This window comes from Musa acuminata, chromosome BXJ1-5, assembly GCF_036884655.1.
Source record: "Musa acuminata AAA Group cultivar baxijiao chromosome BXJ1-5, Cavendish_Baxijiao_AAA, whole genome shotgun sequence".
NCBI classification, from domain to species: Eukaryota; Viridiplantae; Streptophyta; class Magnoliopsida; order Zingiberales; family Musaceae; genus Musa; species Musa acuminata.
This window is the reverse complement of record NC_088331.1, coordinates 29,528,565-29,549,975: the sequence shown is the minus strand read 5'-3', so window position 1 is coordinate 29,549,975 and position 21,411 is coordinate 29,528,565. Positions and strand designations below refer to the sequence as shown.

The following is a 21,411-nucleotide window of genomic DNA, read 5'->3' as shown; positions in this document are numbered from 1 at the left end:
CGGAACAAATTTGTATAAAAAGAGCAAATCGGTATGATAAAGATAAGAAAGATACAACCCCCCTCATGACCATAAGTACAAGAAAGAATCACGATAACCCGGACAATGATAAGTACAAGAGACGAGAGCTAATAGAATAATAATACAGAGGAAGACAAGGAAACATCAGATACAAGAAGCAGCAGAACGGCAGAAGACACAAGTGAAGCTATCTTCTCACTAGTAGGCAAGGGAGAGGATGGATACGAACGAGACGAAGAAGGCGAAAGCAACGGAAGGAAGCTGACGAACCGAGAAGCTCTCGCCGCCGCCGCCGCCGGTAGTCGGTGGCGGCGAAGGGCCGTCAGCGGCCAAGGCTGCCGTACTCATGAGCACCATAAAGAGGGCCAAGGAACTGATCATGGCAAGAAATGTTCTGCTTGCTGCCATCACTAGCTAGCCAGGTAGAAGCAAGATTACAAGAGAGAGATGTGAGAGGAACACTACACCCCTTCATCATCTCTTATAGCATGTTACATGGGAATGAAGCAAGTCGAGGTCATCTCGGAGAGCTAACAGGTGCAGGATTGGAAGTCAGGAAAGTAAGATCAATCATTTGGCATTGCTGGCAACATTTTCCAATTATCTTGCTGAGAGGATACGTAATGGAGAACAATTCAAGAGTTGTCCCCGAAGATTCATTGAAGGAAGGAAGGGGAGGAGCAAACGATAGTAGGTTTGACCTAAAGAGAAGCTTCTTACGTGATGGCAAAGCATGCATGGATTGCATGCACAAGTCAGAAAAGGAGGCTTCCAATGCCAATAAAAAAAAAAACTTTTTTGTCTTTTTATGCCACCAATGTCAACAACTTCTCCAGAATTTGGCACGTCAACAAAAGCTGCATTTGGTGTGACATCTGCTACTAAGGCATATTAAGACATCGTATAGTATATTTTACTTTTCGCGCAAAGAAAATTATGGGACAAGTTTACATGGTTGATGGCTGGACTCCGTGCTGAGTGATTGTTAGTTAGGTGGGTTTGGCGAGGACTCACAGCTGCATGCTGCTATCGTCATGGAATAGCTAAAGCAAATTAATTAATTACTATCAGTTCCAGTGCAAGGATTAGGTCAATTAGATAGCGCGTTCTTTGTATCTGGAACAACCAAGACGATGATTATCATAACCGTAGTTTATTTTTCAGAATGATTATAACTGCAACAAAGATGCACCTATGAAAAAAATGACTCTTTCCCAAAGGATGTGGCCTCAGAATTAAGAGATCTCACCGCTATCAAGAAGACTAATTATGCTAAATGTTTCATTCTTTCATTCTCGACCGAGATTGATATACTCTTTTTGGGTTTTGGCGTTTCCATTCAAAGTTTCCTAGATCTTCCTTCTTATTTTCGTAAATCCATTCAAAAATTGGTTTCTCAAGTATTAAAAATGGAGGATTCGGGAAAGCCATTCCAATGGTTCATCCACTGGAGAAAGCTTATCACCTTTCACACCTGCGGCAATCCCATCACAGGCTTCTTGGACTACTCGAGGGAAAATACAAGTAGGGAACAATAAACATAATGCGTACAGACCAAGTAGTTGATAAGGTGACAAAAAAATCTCTGCTATTGATCAAGACATGACAATTACAAGGATAAATTGACACAAGTTAACAAGATTTAACATCAGAACATGAAAAATGGTGGGGGCATCATTCTATTTTCTTGGAGTTGACCAAACTGTTGTTAGTCTAACAAACTAGAACAAACCGTCTGTTTTCCTTCACCAAAGGAAAATTTGCAAACATCTAGCTTTTAAGGAGCACTAAACTCTTGACTAAGATCGACTTACATCTGTTTTCGTTTTAATCAAAACAATGACAGAAATTCTAAGCAACATTAAACATTAAACATTAAACGTCTTACTAAAGTTTTCATATCAAAGGCCAAAGAACCCAAGCTCGCTGGCCCTCTCCTTCTCAAATGTCTCGAAGTATTGATATATGATTGTCACGGCAAGAAGGATTCCAGTTCCAGAACCAATTGCACCCATAAAATCTGCTACAACTGTCAATGCACCAATGCACATGCCACCAAAAGCTGCTGCAGTAGGAATGTACCTGTTCAATTCCTTCTGTAAATTTGACTCCCGATGACCCGGCATAACCATTTGTTGATCCTGTGAAACACCACATTCAGGAACCAATATTAGAACTCAAATATACAGACAGACTAGCAAATTAGAATATACAAGTCTAGGCAGCACCCTCTAATTTTAATATGTAATTTATGCAGTCCTTAGCCATAACATGACTGTAGCATCCAAATCATAAGCCTACTTGGGTATTAGAGCTCTATTCCACCAATGAAGATAATGATCTATGTCCTATAGATTTTGGTAATTAAAATTTGCCTTTCACAGTACAAAAATTGTGCCTTAATTATGCAAGTTACCTGAAATATCTTTTGGCTGTGAGAAAGAGCACAATCAATGTTTTCAAAAGATACTGTGGGATGTGGGTGGTGAAGACACATGTATGTGGGTTTAAATGTGGTTCAATTAAAAAGATGGAAAAATGTGCCACTAATTATAGTTTCATAAGTACAAATAGATAAACGTGTGTCATGCTCAAATCATGAACATTTGAAACCATTTTTATGAACATTAAGTCATGTAAATGATAAGTTATAAGAAATATAAAAATCATTAATCATGTTTATATTATTAAAATAAACTAGTAATAGAACTAAAAGCAATACACATTTCGGGAAGAGAGAAAGTTTAATCGGGAACAGTTAGCAAGCTCCGAGGTATCAAAGGCCAATGAGACGGTGATTGGTTGAGCCTATGGGCTCCAACACAGAATAAGCATAAAACTGACAAAGAGAACACCATGATAAGCAGGTGACCACCTCAAGAGGTTCTTGAGCTATGAACAATTTCCAGCATTGCATATGATATATAACTTTGATCATATGTGAATTGTTCCTTGTGTTTAAACATGAACCTCAAGGAGCTAGTTAAAACACAGAGTTCTGTTTTGTGCCATTAAATGGAAATAGATTATAGACAAATTATTATTGTCAAATATCCAGTAGTGCAAAGAAAGAAATAGAACACGCTGCAGCTTGTTCTTGGAGCCACTATATGCTATAAACCATGAAATATAATCATATTGCGTCTCAATCAAGGTTCGTCATACCGTACCGTACCGGCATTTCGACTTGGGCTCGATACGGTACGGTACCGGTGTACTAGGCGATACATCAGGAAGTACCGAACAGTACACCTTGGTGTACCGAATAATTTTATATTTTTTTCATACTGTAGCACTGTAGCGGTACGGGGTGGTCCACGTACCAGTAACCTGTCGGACCGGTACGTACCGCCCGATACGGGCGGTACGCTTCGGTATGACAGACCTTGGTCTCAATATTATTATCCTACAGGCAACCAAGAGTTCTTAAGATATATTTTATGTTTTGACACTGTTCTAATTTCATGTGCAATGACATACTATTAGTCAAGGATTGAAATATTGTATCGTACCAGAGTTTCGAGATTCGCTCGGTATGATATGGTACTATATACCGAACAATATATTTTGATATACCACTTGGTATATAAATATATATATATATATATATATATATATATATATATATATATATATATATATATATATATATATATATAAAGTATAAAAAAAATATTTTTCGATTATATATATATATATATATAATATAAAGGCGACATCGCCCTGCATCGGGCGAAGAGAGGCGGTGTCGCTGATATATTTTTTTACTTTTATATATAAATGTATATAAAAAGTAAAAATATATATATATCTGCGACGTCGCTTCTCTTCTCCCCACGTGGGGCGACGTCGCCTTTATATATATATCGGTCTGCTAGCGGACCGGTATGTACCGCCCGGTATGATCAGTATTATTCGAAATTGAAGACCTTGCTATTAGTATTTTTAGGAACAATATCAATCTCTTCCGGGATTGATTCAATGAACAAAATCTATTAGTTCATTTTTGTCTGATGTAGATCACATGTTTGCTTCATCTATTTCTAATTTAATTCATGAAGAGTAAATCTAAAAGAAGGTCTGTTTTCCAAATATGATTTAATGAATCAGATCTCTATGATTATATTTCAAAGATGCACAACAAATACTAGCTAATTTTAATCAGATAAGACATAACCCAAGACTAGTGGGGAGTAAATCTCATGAGATCACATAGGCTCTGTCAAATGGCCTCTTTTGACACCATCACTGCCAAGGGAAGACTTTGGAAACTTATAGGTCGGTCTACTACCAAATGTCCACAATATAGTTAACCTTCTAACCTCAACTCCCTTTTCATCAGGTTCACCAGAAGATGGCTTCCAAACTCTTCGTTGTCACTATTGGCCTCGTTCTCTTCTCTCTCTTGTGGAGCTTGTGAAATCTACCAATACATATCAAAATTATAAAAGATCTACATCAGTTTTGTGTCACCTCATCCTATGAACTAGGTCTAAGTACTAATGATGATTATTTAGCTTCATATTGCTGCATGAATGTTGTGTTTTCTTGCAGAGAATTCAGTAAAAGACTTGAAAGTATACTGTTGTTAAACTGGGGACTGCCAAAAAGTTGCTGATGGTTATGTGACATGCATTTATGCCGATCTATATTATGGGCAGTGTATCCCTGATCCCTCCAGCAGTGATAAGAACATGTGTTGCTGCAATATATGATAACTTCACATAGAGATTATGAGTGCCTTTGACTTAATCAAATAATAACTCAGATATCATGAAACATGGACAATGGCATCCTTTCATGTTAATTTCAGGACATGTTTTACTATTCTTTGGAGCACATCTTTATGTATGTGAAGGTGATAGCTTTCTACTTCCAAGAGATTCAGAAACAAGAAACTAAAAAGATGTTGACACCATTATCATTGGAGAATCAAACTATATCTCTGATAAATTTGACCAAAATAACTTGTTTACTAAAAAAAATCATTCCAACCAAGTGTTTATGACTCATTATCTTAAGACTTGCTCTATACTATCCACAATATGGATATATAGTTATTTATATGACATTTTATTTAACTGAAATGGTATAAGTTCAATTACATGATCAAGATTTTGAATTCAATTTACACAATATATAAACAAAAAAAATCCTACAAGCTACATTTTCAATCCATTTTAACATCTCAAATAGTTTACCAAATCTAGAACTTAATTTGTTATGTATTCCAAATCCCACAATACTTCTGTTTAGTGACTCTTATGATCTTCATCCTGAAATGCCAAACCAAGCATTTATATCATTTTAACAATAATGATTTAAAAGAAAAGGCTCCTACAATCAAGTTTGACCAATGCCAAATATGAGATCAAACTTAAGAGGACAAGACATTCAAAATTTTGCAAGAAACCAGTAAGAATCACATTCAAGCATCAACGAATCGGGTATCCTTCAAATATTAGCATGCCAATTTGTATCAACTTACATAACAAAGGTACATCTGGACAGCAACATGATATCAGAAATTCTTGAAAATACTTGTTTGTAATAGCTATCAATAGGACTCTAACATTCTAAAGGTAGTCATAACCTTGGTTACATAAATAAAAGTTGGATTTTACCAATAAAAAAATTAGCAATCCTTACTAGCTGGAGTCGGCTTTTATTCTCTTTTCTCTCGATGAAAGAATTCTAAGAGGTGCATAAAAATTTAACACACTGTTTTGCATTAAACTAAAGCCTATGTTTCAAATTTTATATTGGTACATGTTTAAACTATGATTTAGGCTTTAAGTTGTAAGATAGTCTTTTTACCATAATTTTAAACTTTTAAATGTTCAGATCAATAAACATATCACAATTTCATTATCTAATCAATATTATTATTTTAAATGTTAATATTACTCAAATACCATATCATTCAGTTTGATTTACAAAGTAAAGGTACTATTGTCTTTTGAATTTGTTGAAAATAGGCATATTCATGCTTAAGCAATAGTTCTTGTGCTTCAGCATAGAGTAAGTCCAATGATTCCCATCCTATTTTCTAACACACCCATTCTTCTAATAAAACCAAACTAGCCTCCAAGCTAGTTGATTTTTTTCAATTGAACCAGTTGGTTCAATCCAGGTATGATTATTTTTCTTCTAATCCAGCTCACCTTATTCAGCCAGCCTTGATCCCAATTTTAATTGTCTAGGACAACAGACAACAGATCAAAACTGGATCCTAATTTTCTATAACTTGTGCTAAACTTGTGAAGATCTCAATTTGATGCTCACCACTATAGAGCATGTCAAAGGTCTTGATGAAGAATGTTTAAAGAATGCGAGATACGTGCTATCTTGATAATGCCAAAATTATTTATCAGAAAGGTTTCAAAGACAAAAACATGAAAACAAAAAGGAAATTTATATTTTGGACAGGCAGAAAAAAATGTGACCAAATGCATGAGATTCATATCAATGTAGGTTTAGGAAGGATTAATATACACAGTCTTGCCATGGCTTAAGCCTTGTTGCCCAAGTTGAAGAGAAGCAATCGTACCATTATACTATTGCATACCCTTTATATTTTAATTAAATTACATGAAATTTTTTCATGATAGGAAACACAAAAAATAGATAAATATTATAGGCACTTTCATTTATCACTTATACATGCCACCGGTGATGTTAGCCAAAAAGGTGCATCATTTGTTTCTTCAAAAACTATATTGCACAACGACACTTTCCCACAAACAATTAAGGTGTATAACTTATAATACACTAGTATATGTGTTTCATTCATTCAAGGTACTATCTTGAACTGCCATTATAATTTCCTAGAAAGGTTTAAAAGAAAAAAAAGGCAGAAAAGAAAAATATATATATTTACATTATAGATAGACAGAAACCAAGAGAGCCCACTGCACAAGCCTATCAGTGAAGGGTTTAGAAAGGATAAAAAAATAGTATTGTCCTAATAAGTAAGAGAATATTTTTCATGAAGACGAAAATGTATCATTATACTATGGCTTGCCCTTTATATTTTAAATAGATCAATGAATAATTTTCATAATAGAAAACACAAAAAGAATATAAACAATAAATATGTTTGCATTTATCACTTATAGATCTTATCTTTTGTTTCTTAAGAAACTATCGCACAATGACAAATTCCCACCAAACTATTAAGGTATACGCCTCATCATGCAATCTATTATGTTTTTTAACATCTAATTCTTGGAAATTTAGCATTTTCTGATATCATAATAAATATGTATCATGTATTTCATTCATCATGACTCTGGCAGAAAGTTGTCATCAGTAATAAGCATATATATATTTCCAAAATTCTCCATTACCTAGCTTGTAGAGGATATCAAGAAGTAAAACTAGCTAGAAGGAAATATTGTTACAGTTATACCTTAAGCTGCTTGGCCACATCTCTCGCAGATGATCCAGAGACTTCTATCCAAGTTTTGGAGAAAAGTGCACAAGCTGAGAGCATAAATACTATATAGAAAAGTGCGTGGAATGGATTTGCTGCCATATCTGCCAAGCTGCAAAATAAGGTCCCAAAATAAAGATGATAAGCAATACAAGTAAATGAAAAGGCAAAAAAGGCAGATATAAAGAAAAGGGCAGAAATGTAGAGTGAGAGAAAGAGAGACCTTGATGGTGCTGTAATATAGTAAGCTATACCACCTACAGGGATGGATTGACCAGAATACTCAGACTCTTTCCATTTACCAAGCAGATTTACAAGGAAGTTTCCACTGTACCTCCTGTATAACAACTACAGTAATGTGGAAAACAGTTAACATTGAATAATATGAAAAGGTCTATATAGTTCTACAGCTATATCTCTGAAAATGTATACCTGGGAGATAAAATACAGATTAGAGACAAGAGCTGACTGTAAAATGATGGGCATATTAGAGGTGTAGAATAACTTGATAGGGTAGGAACCTTGCTGCCCACGAGCATTCTTTGACCTCACAGGCAACACAACACGAAAACCTTGGAAGTAGATAACTATGAGAAAGACCAGAACTGTAGCAAGCAAGTTGGTCACATTTGGAAGATTCTGACGGTAGAAAGCCTCACGAAGAGCACGGACTTTATCAGTCCGAGTAATCAGTAGATGGAATAAGGCAATAACAGCACCTTCAAATTCAGCACCACGACCACTGTTGATGGTTGTTGGGCTAAATGCCTTCCAAATGATATTTTCACTGCAAAGTGAGTACAATTAGGATTCTTACCACCCATAAATGGACAAGAGAAAAGAAAAATGTTCACAAACATACCAGATATTGGTAGCAATGAACAAAGAAATACCAGATCCCAGACCATATCCTTTCTGCAGGAGTTCATCCAAACAGATGACAATGATACCCGCAAAGAAAAGCTGAAGTATAATGAGAATGGCATTTCCAGTTCCAAGTTGGCTGACACTACCATACATCCCAGATAGAACATATGCAACTGCCTCACCAATAGCAATTAGAATACCAAGTAACTTTTGTGCACCATTTCTGAAAAAAAAAAAAAAGACAATCTTTGTTGTAATTATAGAACATACCCTTGGCCTTAAACCAAGCATTGATATATAGAATTTGTTTAAGGTCATCAATTGCCCAGAAAAGCAAAATAGACATGACATACAGAAAGGAAACAAGGAAAAAACAAAGGTTATAATACACAGGTAATTTGTTTACAACATGGGACACCATGGATATTATTGGAGCCTAAGAATAGTTCCCTCACACATATGATGCTCTTAATCACCATCAAACAAGTAGCAGCAAAGAAATATATTACAACAGATGATGCTATCATCAATCAAAACTCAGTAATTGGTATACAACTTAAGATGCCTTAAAACATTACAAATGCCTAAGATTTGTTCCATCATACATGTCATGTTTTAAATCAATACAAAACAACTAGCAGCAAAGAAACACATCAAGACAGAAGGTGCTATCATAAATCAAAACTACGCATATAAGGCAATATTTTCTTACTAACAATGTTGCCCAAACAAGCTTACCTCTAGAAAATGATCCTGCAATTCAACTACGCCACAAGTAATTCCTCCTAATGTTTAATGGTACTCCAACTCATGTAGCCAACAAAATAGTTGGGAAATTACAGATTGTCATTGTTGTTATTGTTGTTGTTGTATCTAATGGTATTCAGATTCCATTATTGTGTAAGAGGTAGTGTGAACTCATAATGAACTCAGTCATCAGATATTGATGGAGATTAAACCAGGTTGAGGACCCAAAAATAATCTGGAGGATCACCTGTTCAATTAAGTGTTAAGACTCCATACAATGACTACAACCCAAATGCTAGTTTCCTAGAGACTGACAAGACATGACTCGTGCGGATTAAACTTCACTCACTGTCACGACCTTAGCTGGAATTGCCTAAGGCGTGAGGCACCCTTGCAGCAAAGACACGAACTTAGCTTACGTTGCCTAAGTCGCGAGGCACCCTTGCGGCAAAGACGCGAACTTAGCTTGCGTTGCCTAAGTCGCGCTTCGCCATTGCGATTTGTGTCCGCAAAGATCAGCCCACTTGCAACCTCTCGCAGGTCCCGAAGGACCTATAAAAAGAGAGTTGATTAGTTCAAAGAACGAGCGACGGACAAGTCCCGACGTCCCGCGAAAAGGGGAAGCTTTACAAGCAATTCAGCGAGCACCTTGCGTGCACAAGAGAAAAGAGGGAAAGGGGGAAAACAAGGACTTTAGAAGGTTGAATGAACAGCTGCAAGTCCACAAACAGTTGCTCACTGGGTGCTGAGCGCGACAACAAGTTCCCGTCAAGGTAACGTGCGAACTTGCGAAAGATTGTTTAACGCCCGACACTATACTGAAGCCCCATCCAGCCTTGTGCCACCCGGGTGGTTCCAAGGGGCTGAGATGGCTGACGTTTTGTGAGCGGAAGTGGACTACAGAAAACAGCCCGTGGCACACGAAAACGGAGCTGTTTTGGGCTGTTTTGGGGATGTTTTGCTCGGTTCGGTGAGCGGTCGCTTTGTAGCGCTGCAACTTGTTCTAACTTACATTTTTACAAGCAAAATAACTCAAAACCAAGACAAAACATGCTGCCAAGTAGCTGTACATGTAGATGAGAGCGACGAATGGTTTGTTGAACGGAGTTGTTATGGGTGCGCGGCGACCGTTCGTGACATTCTCTCCCATTTAAATAGTCGACGCCCTCGTCGACGCTTGTTGGTAGTTGTTGATAATTGTTTCTTCATGTCGTAGGGCGTCTTCGGGCTCCCAACTAGCTTCAGTTCGGGGAAGCTTTCGCCACTTCACCAAGTACTCGGTCTGCTCAGCTCCATTGGGTAGCTTTATCTTGCGATCAGCTAAAATGGTTTCAACTCGCTTCTCGTAGGAGACTCTGGTGGGGGGTAGCCGAGTTGGAACACTTCAGGAAGCATCTTGCGGATCCGAGTGGTAGGCTTTTAGGTTGCTGGCGTGAAGAACGTTGTGAATTTTTGAATCACGCCGGCAGTTGCAACTTGTAGGAGACGTTGCCTACCCTGCTGATAATTGAGAAGGGCCCTTCATACTTGCGCACCAATCCTTTGTGGACTTTGTTCCTAAAGAATTGGAGTGATGCTGGTTGGAGCTTTACCAACACCAAATCGTCGACCTTGAACTCTTGCGGTCGCCTTCCCAAGTCTGCCCACTTCTTCATCCTTTTTGTCGCCTTCTCCAAGTAAGCCCGCGCAATATCTGCATTTCGATGCCACTCCTTTGTGAAGTGATAGGTTGACGGACTACTCCCAGTATACCCGATTGTCATGGTGTGAGGAGTTGACGATTGTTGTCTTGTAATGATCTCGAAGGGGCTCTTATTGGACGCAGAGCTCCGCTGCAAGTTGTAGGAGAATTGGGTAATGTCCAACAACTTCACCCAATCTCGTTGGTTGGCACTCACGTAGTGCCGAAGATATTGCTCCAGGAGCGAGTTTATCCTCTCGGTTTGGCCATCCGTCTGGGGGTGGAGGCTTGTGGAGAAGTATAACTTGGATCCCAACAATTTAAATAGCTCGGTCCAGAATCATCCCAGGAACCGAGCATCTCGATCACTGATGATATTATGCAGGACTCCCCAATACTTCACCACATCCTTCATCATCAGGTTGGCCGCCTCCTCTGTTGAACAGTGTAGGGGAGCAGCAATGAAAGTTGCATACTTTGAAAATCGATCGACTACCACGAATATCGATCCGAGTCTCCCTACTAGTGGCAAGCTTGATATAAAGTCCAAGGAAATGCTCTCCCACAGCCTTTCTGGTACAGGCAACAGCTCCAAAAGTCCCACCGGCTTCCGCTACTCCGCCTTGTCTTATTGGCAAGTGAGGCACGTTCGAACATATTCTTCCACATCAGTCCCCATCTTCGGCCGATAGAAGGCCCTCTCCACGAGAGCCAACGTTCGGTGAATACCTGGGTGTCCAGCCCAAAGGGAATCGTGACACTCTCTTAAGAGTTCACGCCTCAAATTGTCCACTCGAGGAACATAAACCCTATTCCCTTTTGTGTACACGAGTCCGTCCTGGACCCAAAATCGTCGTGTCTTGCCTTCTTTGATGAGCTGCATCAAGATAACTGCCTGGGGGTCACTATACAGTCCATCCCTGATCCTGGAAAGGAAGTTGGAGTGCAACTGACTTGCTTGGCCTCTGCCCTCCACTTGTACGACATTCACGCGCTCCACTTTCCGACTCAATGCATCGGCCACGACATTTGCCTTTCCAGGCTTGTACTCCATTGCCATATCAAATTCCGTTAGGAAGTCCTGCCATCGTGCTCGCTTTAGGGAAAGTTTCTTCTGCGTTTGGAAATAGCTCAGAGCGATGTTGTCTGTTCTCAGCATAAATCACGATCCGAGAAGGTAGTGTCACCAAACTCATAGACAATGGATCACCGCTATAATCTCCTTCTCGTGCACTGGATACCGTCGCTCGGTCTCGTTGAGCTTGCGGCTCTCGTAGGCCACTGGATGACCCTCCTGTATGAGTACTCCCCCAATAATGAAGTCTGAAGCATTTATATGGACTTTAAAAAGCTCTCCATAGTTCGGTAATTTGAGCACCGGTTCTTCTAGAACAATAGCCTTCAGATCTTGGAATGCTATTTCACATTTGTTAGACCACTTCCAAGGCTGCTCCTTCTTCAGCAACTCCGTCAGTGGAGTTGCACGCTTCGAATACCCCGCTATGAAGCATCGATAGTAGTTGACGAAACCAAGGAAGGATCTCAACTCTGGCACCTTCTTTGGAGTTCGTCATTCCGCAACCACTTGCACTTTTGATTTGTCCATCCGAATGGAACCATCACCGATTCAATGCCCCAAGAATAAGATCTCCGTTTGGGCAAAGTAGCATTTCTCCCTTTCACGAACAAAGTATTCTCCCTGAGAATCTTAAAAATTGTCCGAAGGTGCTTGACATGCTCCTCGAGCATTTGACTGTAGACGACGATATCGTCTAAGTAGACGACCACGAACTTATCCAAATACTTCTTGAATAGCTGATTCATGAGAGTGCAGAACGTGGCCGGAGCGTTGGTTAAGCCGAAAGGCATCACCAAGAACTCAAACGCTCCATACTTGGTCACACGGGTAGTCTTCGCTTTATCGCCTTCAGCAATGCGCACCTGCCACTACCCCGACCTAAGGTCAAGTTTTGAGAAATACTTGGCTTTGCCCAACTGGTTGAACAAGTCCGCGATGAGCGGGATGGGATACTTGTTCTTCACTGTCACTTTGTTGAGGGCTCGGTAATTGACGCATAGTCGGAGGCTCCCATCTTGTTTCTTCTGGAAGAGAATTGGAGCTCCGAATGGTGCTTTAGAGCTACGGATGAGACCACTGCTTAGCAATTCACCTAACTGCTTCCTGAGTTCTGCCAACTCTGGCGGGGGCATGCATTAGGGTGGTTTCGCTGGAGGCTTCACTCCTGGCTCCAGCTCGATGTTGTGATCCACGCCTTTGCATGGTGGAAGAGTCTTCGGTAACTCGGGTGGCATAACGTCATTGAACTCTTTCAGGACGTTCGCCACCACAGCAGGTTCTTGAATGGCCTTCTCGTCGAGTGGCTCTAGCTTCACAGCAGCCACGAATGTTTTCGCACCCCTTTCTTCATTTGCAATGCTGATATATGTTGGGGTTCCTTGGTTCCTCTCAGAGAGACGGGAACCACGCAGGGGTCGTCACCTCCCATCATACACAGGGAGTTTAGGAACGACATTGACACCAACTTCGCCGCATGCATGAACTTCATTCCAAGAATCACTTGGAAGTCGTCCAGTGGCACCGCCATCATGTTGGTGTTCCCGCTCCATGTTCCGATCTTGATTGAGAACTCCCTTCACCAACCCGGAGATTCGTCTGGCCTCCGAATTCACCGCCTTCATTCGACTTGGGCTCTTCTCCAAGATCAACCCAAGTCGCTTTGCTTCTCGATCAGCAATGAAGTTGTGGGTAGCACCCGTGTCCACCATTGCATGGGTTCTTTGGCCATTTAGCTTGATGTCTACATACATCAGCTTACCACTTCCTGCTTTTTGTAGCTTTGTCTTCGTGTTCTCCCCCACTTGACCCCGCATGGCGTTCAACAAACGCATTGCTCCCATCCGGGGTCTTTGTGACTCCTCGTCGTCGCTGTTGGATTCAGAACTGCTCGAACTAAGAGCGACAGCTTTGCCCTTGTCTGATCGGGGTGGGGGGGCGAGGGGGGGGGGATGGAAGCTGTTAAAGCATTGAGTGCTTGTTTTTATGGGCACTCCCTCACCATGTGCGGCCCTCCGCACAAGAAGCATCCTCCAAGTTTCGGGGCCTTGCCTTTCGGGCTTGGCCCTTTGTGGGAATTCTTCCTTTGTTCACCCCCGAGCTCCTTCCTTCGAGAATATTTTAGAGGGTGATTGCCTGAAGATTGTTTCCTTTTTCCTGGGTCTTCGAAGGAAACGAAGTCGGTGAGCCTTTCTGCGGCAGCAATTGCCCCGATCAAATTGGTGACATTCCTTCGATGTAGTTATTGTTGCGCCTATGGCTTCAAACCATCAAGGAAGATGAACAACTTATCCTTCTCGGACATGTCTTGGATGTCCAGCATTAGCGTAGAAAATTGCTTCACGTAGTCTCGGATGAAAGTATTTTGGCGGAGTTGTCTCAGCTTCCTTCTTGCGACGAACTCGGTGTTCTCCGATAGGAACTAAGTTCTCAACTCCCGCTTCAAGTCCTCCCATGTGTCAACTCGACACCGACCTTGTTAGATCTCCTCCCAGCAGGTTCTCCACCAAAGTTTTGCATCTCCGTTCAGATACATGGTTCCTATGGAAACTTTGCTTTCTTCGGAATCTGGTCTCGTAGCTCGAAAGTATTGTTCCATGTCGAATAGAAAATTCTCGAGCTCTTTGGCATCATTGGCCCCTCCATAACTATGAGGCTTGGGTGCCCTCAAGTTTTATGGCGGCGCAACGCGGGTTTTGCTTCCTCCTGCATTTAGTGCTCTTGTAAGCATGGTCACCCTCGAAGTGAGTTCCGCCACAACTTCTTGCAAGTGTTGTACGGAGTCTTTGGTGTCATCTGACAATCGGTCGACTAGGGCCTCAACCTTGTCGATCCTAGACTCCGCTTCTTCTTGCGAGCTCTCTACCCCAACAAGCCTTTGTTGGCCATGGTAGAGTTCCTTCAAGCTCGCTTCAAGAACATCCAAACGGGTTTCCGCCGTTGGGAGTCTTTCCTTGTGACTCTTTTTCTCGGTTGGCGCTCCAGATTGCGCCTCCTCCGCTCGTGGAGAGTAGCCAACTTCTCAGTTATCATGTTCGCTGCCGTGCTCCTCTTGAGCTGCTCCAACAGCATGAGAGCGAGTGTGCATATGCAGCCCACCTGCAGCTGCTTGGGGCAAGGGTCCAGCTTGCCCCGTCTTGCTTGATTCACCACGATGCTTTGTCATGGCGAAGTTGTGAAGTTCCTTCGCTGCTCACTCGAAGTGCTTGCCCGCTCTGATACTATAATGTCACGGCCTTAGCTGGAAGCCTGGAATTGCCTAAGGCGTGAGGCACCATTGCGGTAAAGACACGAACTTAGCTTACGTTGCCTAAGTCGCAAGGCACCCTTGCGGCAAAGGCGCGAACTTAGCTTACGTTGCCTAAATCGCGCTTCGCCCTTGTGATTTGCGCCCGGAAAGATCAGCCCACTTGCAACCTCTCGCAGGTCCTGAAGGACCTGTAAAAAGAGAAAGTTGATTAGTTCGAAGAACGAGCGACGGACAAGTCCTAACGTCTCAAGAAAAGGGGAAGCTTTACAAGTAATTCAACGAGCACCTTGCACGCATAAAAGAAAAGAGAGAGAGGGGGAAAACAAGGACTTTAGAAGGTTGAACGAATAACTGCAAGTCCACAAACAGCTGCTCACCAGGTGTCGGGCGTAACAACAAGTTCTCGTCAAGGTAACGTGCGAACTTGCGAAAGATCGTTTAACGCCCGACATTATACCGAAGCCCCATCCAGTCTTATGCCACCTGAGTGATTCCAAGGGGCTGAGATGCCTGACGTTTTGTAAGCGGAAACGGACTGCAGGAAACAGCCCATGGCACATGAAAACGGAGCTGTTTTGGGCTGTTTTGGGGTTGTTTTGCTCAGTTCGGTGAGTGATCGCTTTATAGCGTTGCAACTTGTTCAAACTTACATTTTTACAAGCAAAATGACTCAAAACCAAGACAAAACGTGCTGCCAAGTAGCTGTACATGTAGATGAGAGCGACGAACGGTTCGTTGAACGGAGTTGTTGCGGGTGCACGACGACCATTCATGACATCACGGTAGAAAGGAAACAACAACTGCAACCAACATTTTTTGGTGAAATGTACTGATTATAATCACATGTATTTTTCAAGTACAAGAAAATGGTCGAAGAGTGTCCCGAAGATGCCAGATTAATACATAACATCTAACATTTCATGAACATTAAAAACTTTCACCAGCTTCAACATTCTCATTTGTTGGCATATGGATTTTCTCGAAGAGATCACCAATTGAAAAGCCTAAAACTATATTTCTTTTCTACTGTTATAGGATTTTGTTTCTTATTCACAGGTCAATGTTATATAAATACCACAAGAGGAAAAGCAATTGGGTTAAGATAATATGATTTTGGCCTTTTTTATTTATACCAGAAAGAAAGAACAACTGAACAAGCATGTCACAAACTGGCTGACAATAGTTCTTGTATAACTAAAGAGATAAAACAGAGGCATATCCCTAAATAGCTGCAACATATCAACCATAGGCTACAGTATAGACTAACAGACTAACATGTACCTAACAACTACACTTAGATTCATCAAAACTCAACCATATTGGATTGACAAAAGGACAGGCTCCATATCGGTTAGTGATTCACTTATATGCATAAAACTAGGAACATAATGTTTTCCTTGTGTATTAGGTAAATAGAGAGATCTGGAAGATGGGAATCACTTGAGCAAAACAACTCTTAGTGATGGTTAGATGTCTCACATGTTTGCTAAAGCTAATTGTGACTTTATGACTTTTGTGATTTGAATACAGTAACCAGCTTCAATTGCACCCTCTTATAATATAGTAATACACAACAAAGCATATGTTAGCTAACTATGTTTGCTCTACATTTATATGGGATATGGCAATGGCAGACCCTCAAGTATCTCAAGTGTGTATCTAGAAGTAGCAAAATACCATTCTGAATGTTTTGCCACTGATCTATGCATATCTCAGAGATGAAAGGTTCCTGTAATAGCAGCAAATATTTTCATGAGCAACACTTACAAAAGAGCACGATCCTCTCGTACACTGTTGTCAACTTCAATAATCTTGGAACCAACCAAGAGTTGCATCACCAGTCCAGAAGTCACAATTGGTGTAATTCCAAGCTCCATAACAGTTCCACGATTAGATGCAAGAATAACACGCATCCAGTAAAATGGATCGGCTCCAGTAGTTGAATGGATGCCATAAAGTGGAAGCTGACTGCAAACCAGAAAGATAAAGAGAGAAATAACAGTGTAGATGACCTTTTCCCTGAATGGAATTTTTCGATCAGCACTCTGAACTTCAGGCAAGAAAGCCAGAAATGGTCTAACAAGATGAAGCATTCTAAATCCTCCCGCCATTGTCCTGCAGCATGATAATAGCAAACGATCATTTCATGAAAGAATGAACAAAAGTGACCAATATAAAATAGCAAAAGCAATTCTATTCCTTGATCAACTACAATATCAAGAGTTGATGGATAAAGATAAAAATGCAGCTGCATGGAAGATGGAGAGGGACATACTCAAGATATATCCTTGGAAAAGAAAAAAATTGTGACCAAATAAACCAAGACAAAATTCACATTTGCAGACAATTAATGAAGGTGAGTAGAAATATGGGTTTACCAGATTCATCTCAGAAAAACAACAAAATCAAATTACTAATGGTCCTGCTAAATGTTTCTCATTGAATCTATTTCCAGCTGCAATTATTTGTCCATTCTCTTTCAGAACAAATGAGATTTATGACAAGAACATTTAGGAAAATTATTCAAATGTACCAAACTCCCTTGCAGCACCATTTTGTTAAGCTATAAGCAAAAGGACTTTCAGCGATTTCAGTTCCCATGTTCCAACCAATTGTTAATGCTAATTAACATAGCGTTAATCTAGGATTGAATCAGTAAATGTGGCCCTTAAATCATATTGAAAATTGAAGCGTCTTTGAGCACGCAACTGCCTGCATCCGCAATCCTTTCTGTCCATACAGAAGGACATCAGCAAGGGTTGCATCATGAATAAACATGAGATGTGGGTACCCAGGCAAGCAACAGGAGTAATTGTACTCTGCATAGGTCTCGAAAACAAGAGGAAGGTGGTCCACAATCAACAAAAAGATGAGATTCTTATTTTATATACTTCCCATTTTAATTATTTAGATTTCAAGGATTTCCTAATCATATTTTTCAAACTCATTTATATTTTTATTTTAAAACTATTTTTCTCCAGCCCAACCAACAACTTTGAATGCCATTCCCAAAATCCCAAACCCATGTAGAAATAACTATTCAACAAATCATGATGGAGCGAAATGGAAAGGAACAAAAATACAGTAATGCATAAGAACAGGAAAATAACCCAAAGAAAACAGATGTACCCAAAGAAAATTATTCAAATGCCAGCTCACATTTGGCTAGTTACAAAACTAATCAAACAAGTAATACACCAGGAGCAAAAAAGCCATACTCAGTCTAACCAATGCAGCAATCTAATTGGCAGATAAGTGAAAATATGTAACCTAACAGAAAGCCTCTTGTTAAACAAAGAATAATCCAGAAAGATCAAAACCCAGCCAAAACAGGCATCAAAGATGTAATAACGAATCCACCCACAATGCAACAGTAAATGGCAATATATAAAATTGCATTCACTGTCATCAAAACACAGCAGATATTCAAGAGTCAAAAGGGCAGAATAACACATTTGTTATCCTGAGCCATAAGAACAGATGGATTTTTTAGAAACATTAAACAAAAGCGTAGAATGCCCTCTGGTCTAATGAAGAAGAGCACATCTGCTACCTGTCACTTAAGTTGTAAATTAGATGCGTCAAATTAGACGTATTAATTGATGAGAAAAAGAAGACAACAGCTTTAAATCAATATGTCCCTGAGAAATCTGACGCTGAAAGGTAAACTTCCAAAAATGGTCTGACACCACGATGCGGTATCTCCAAGACACCCAGAACTTGGAAGATGATGGGCTTACCTTGAAAGACACGAAAGATCGTTCCTCAAGACAGGACAATGCATTCAATAATGATGATTTCTGACGGAATTCCACATGGATCCACGAGATCGAGTACCAATATTCGTATGAACCGATCCGATATAGCAAAATCGTGAAAATTTAGGATGTGACACAGATCAATTCAAACAGATAAAAAGGGAATCACAGCATAAAAATAATCCATAACAAAAAAGGAAGAACTTTTGGTTAAAAAAAGGAAGTACATCCATGACCCAAGAAATCGAGAACATTCTAACACGAATCAAACAGAAAATAGGCAGAAATTATAAATCAAAGGCAAGCAGCCATAAGCAAACGAGATCAAGAACCAGCAAATGAAACCGCACATGAACAAACAAATCTATACAAATCTGTCCCGATCCAGATCTGCGCAAACAATACACGAGGGTTGCTTCATTACCTCCCAAACCCGATTCACGGTTGCCTCGGTCGGATGGTCACAGACACACACACACACAGACTCTCTCTCTCTCTCTCGGTGTTAACAGGGCACCAGACCCCGAGACATCTCCCCAGATTTATCAGGGTAAAGGATTGTCGGGGGATCGAGGAAGAGGCGACTTGGTCGACGTCCTTCGAAAGAAAAACCGGATACGGGTTGACCTTTGAAACCCGACCCGCAATCCAACCGGTTACAGGTACATATACAATTAAAATGAAAATTTGCCATTGATGTCTTTTAATTAACCTCTCTTAATTTTGAAAAATTAATTAATTAAAGGTCTTGCTTGGTTATTTTTAAAATAGATATAAATTTATATTTATTTGTATCATGAAGATTGAATATCAGCACAACAAAATCTAAACTCATTAAATTATAAGTTAGACTATAATATTAATATATATATATATATATATATATATATATATATATATATATATTAGTCTAACTTAAGTTGAATTGAAGTTGGTTGGTTTTGGATGTTGAATTCAATCGATCTTGGTTTAATCAAATTAAGTTGAATCATTTCTGATTATAACTCTCTCATTTCCGTGATTGATCTCTGAATCTAGAATTGAAGATGAAAATATTCTTTTTAATTATTTTTTTTTATGAATCGTCTTGTTATAGTCGATTTTTGCCCTTTACATCCCATATGAAAACTGTTTTAACATCTCATTTTATGTGAGTACTTTTTTATTTTTTCTTGTGATGATGATGTCTTCATCCAATGGTTTTTCCTAATCAGACACTTGGTCATCTATTGTGGATAGCGTCTCGCTTAGCTTGTAGTCTAACATTTACAGCTCAAATACCTTTAAGGTATTTGTGTAGATAATTATATTGATTAGATTGATTTGAAGATTGGTTTAGTAAATTTGATTAGTTGATTTCAAATAAATTAGAGTTTTACAATTGATTAATATATAAGATAATAAATTTGACAAGTTGATTTCAAATAAATTAAAGTTTTATTATTGATTAAGATATATAATATAAATCGAGCATATGGATGACTAGTATGGATTGTGTGACTCAGAGTTACCAAGGTATCAAAGGAGATGCAATCAAACTTGAAGGTTTTCTATAATATCTATCTTTTGTAAAATTTAATTTAGAGAAGATGTTGGAATATTAAATTACCACAACGATGAAGGTTGTTATAATGGGCAAAACGCAACATCGAAGGATGCTGCAATGAGCGAAGTGATCACCTTATATTCCTATCTAAAAACACATTTCTTTGATAGTCAACAACATCGAATTATATCATTAAGGGAATAAAATCAGGGTGAGGCCACAAAACTTATAAGATATTTTCTAGAACAACCTGAATAATATTTACTTGTGTTGTCCAAGTAATTTAAATCCTAATGCTAAACATACTTATCAATTCTAAATACAATCTAAGGGAATCTTCTAAATATAGGTATCACTCCTCTATGATTAAATTAGAAAAGTGAAAATTTATTCACCTTTAAAAGAAAGGATTAAAGGTATCGCTACTAGAAAACATCCTATTAGTCATAAAAATATTAGCATAAATATTTAAAATTATCACTAAAAAGTAATTTAGTGATGAGGTCACTACACAAAATTTTTATGATAAACCATAATTTATCACTAAAAATTTATCATTAAATCCTTAAAGTTTGAATATTAATGATGATATTATTACCATCATTGTCACAAAACTTCTTATTTTAGGATAAACATTTTATGTTGTGACAAATAATATTTTAGTCGATAATAATTTTTATTATATTGAAGGTACCAACTAGTTGAGTAGGTAGACACTACTGAATCTCGTATTTTGATGATGAAACCAATTGATAATTATTTATAATTTAATCTACGTTTTGAGTGACGTAAGATGCTTCGATCAGGATGAGACAGTTAAAGCAAGAAGAATCATGTTGTGTCGGGGAAAAACATGTTAGAAGATTGGATATCCAACCGGAGGATCGATCGACGTATCGATAGAAGGCTTCGGGCCATGGATTCGGGCATCGGGACAAGAAAAGTGGATATTGCGTCAAGGATATCGGAGTTGCGAAGTCAACTGGCCGATTGGGCAATAGGCCGCAAGAGAGGATGATGCGTTGAAAAAT

At 39.3% G+C, this 21,411-nt stretch overlaps 1 protein-coding gene across 1 annotated transcript; it reads right to left on the bottom strand.

Moving 5' to 3' along the window:
* Positions 1-1,677: 1,677 nt before the first annotated feature.
* Positions 1,678-19,417, bottom strand: LOC135674099 (uncharacterized). Its single transcript, XM_065183559.1, has 7 exons — positions 19,259-19,417; positions 16,844-17,191; positions 8,319-8,546; positions 7,889-8,243; positions 7,680-7,804; positions 7,433-7,568; positions 1,678-2,162 (listed from the first exon to the last, which is right to left on the bottom strand). Exons 2-7 carry the CDS (start codon positions 17,185-17,187, stop codon positions 1,923-1,925), a joined length of 1,428 nt encoding a protein of 475 aa, XP_065039631.1. The 5' UTR covers positions 17,188-17,191; positions 19,259-19,417; the 3' UTR covers positions 1,678-1,922.
* Positions 19,418-21,411: the final 1,994 nt, after the last annotated feature.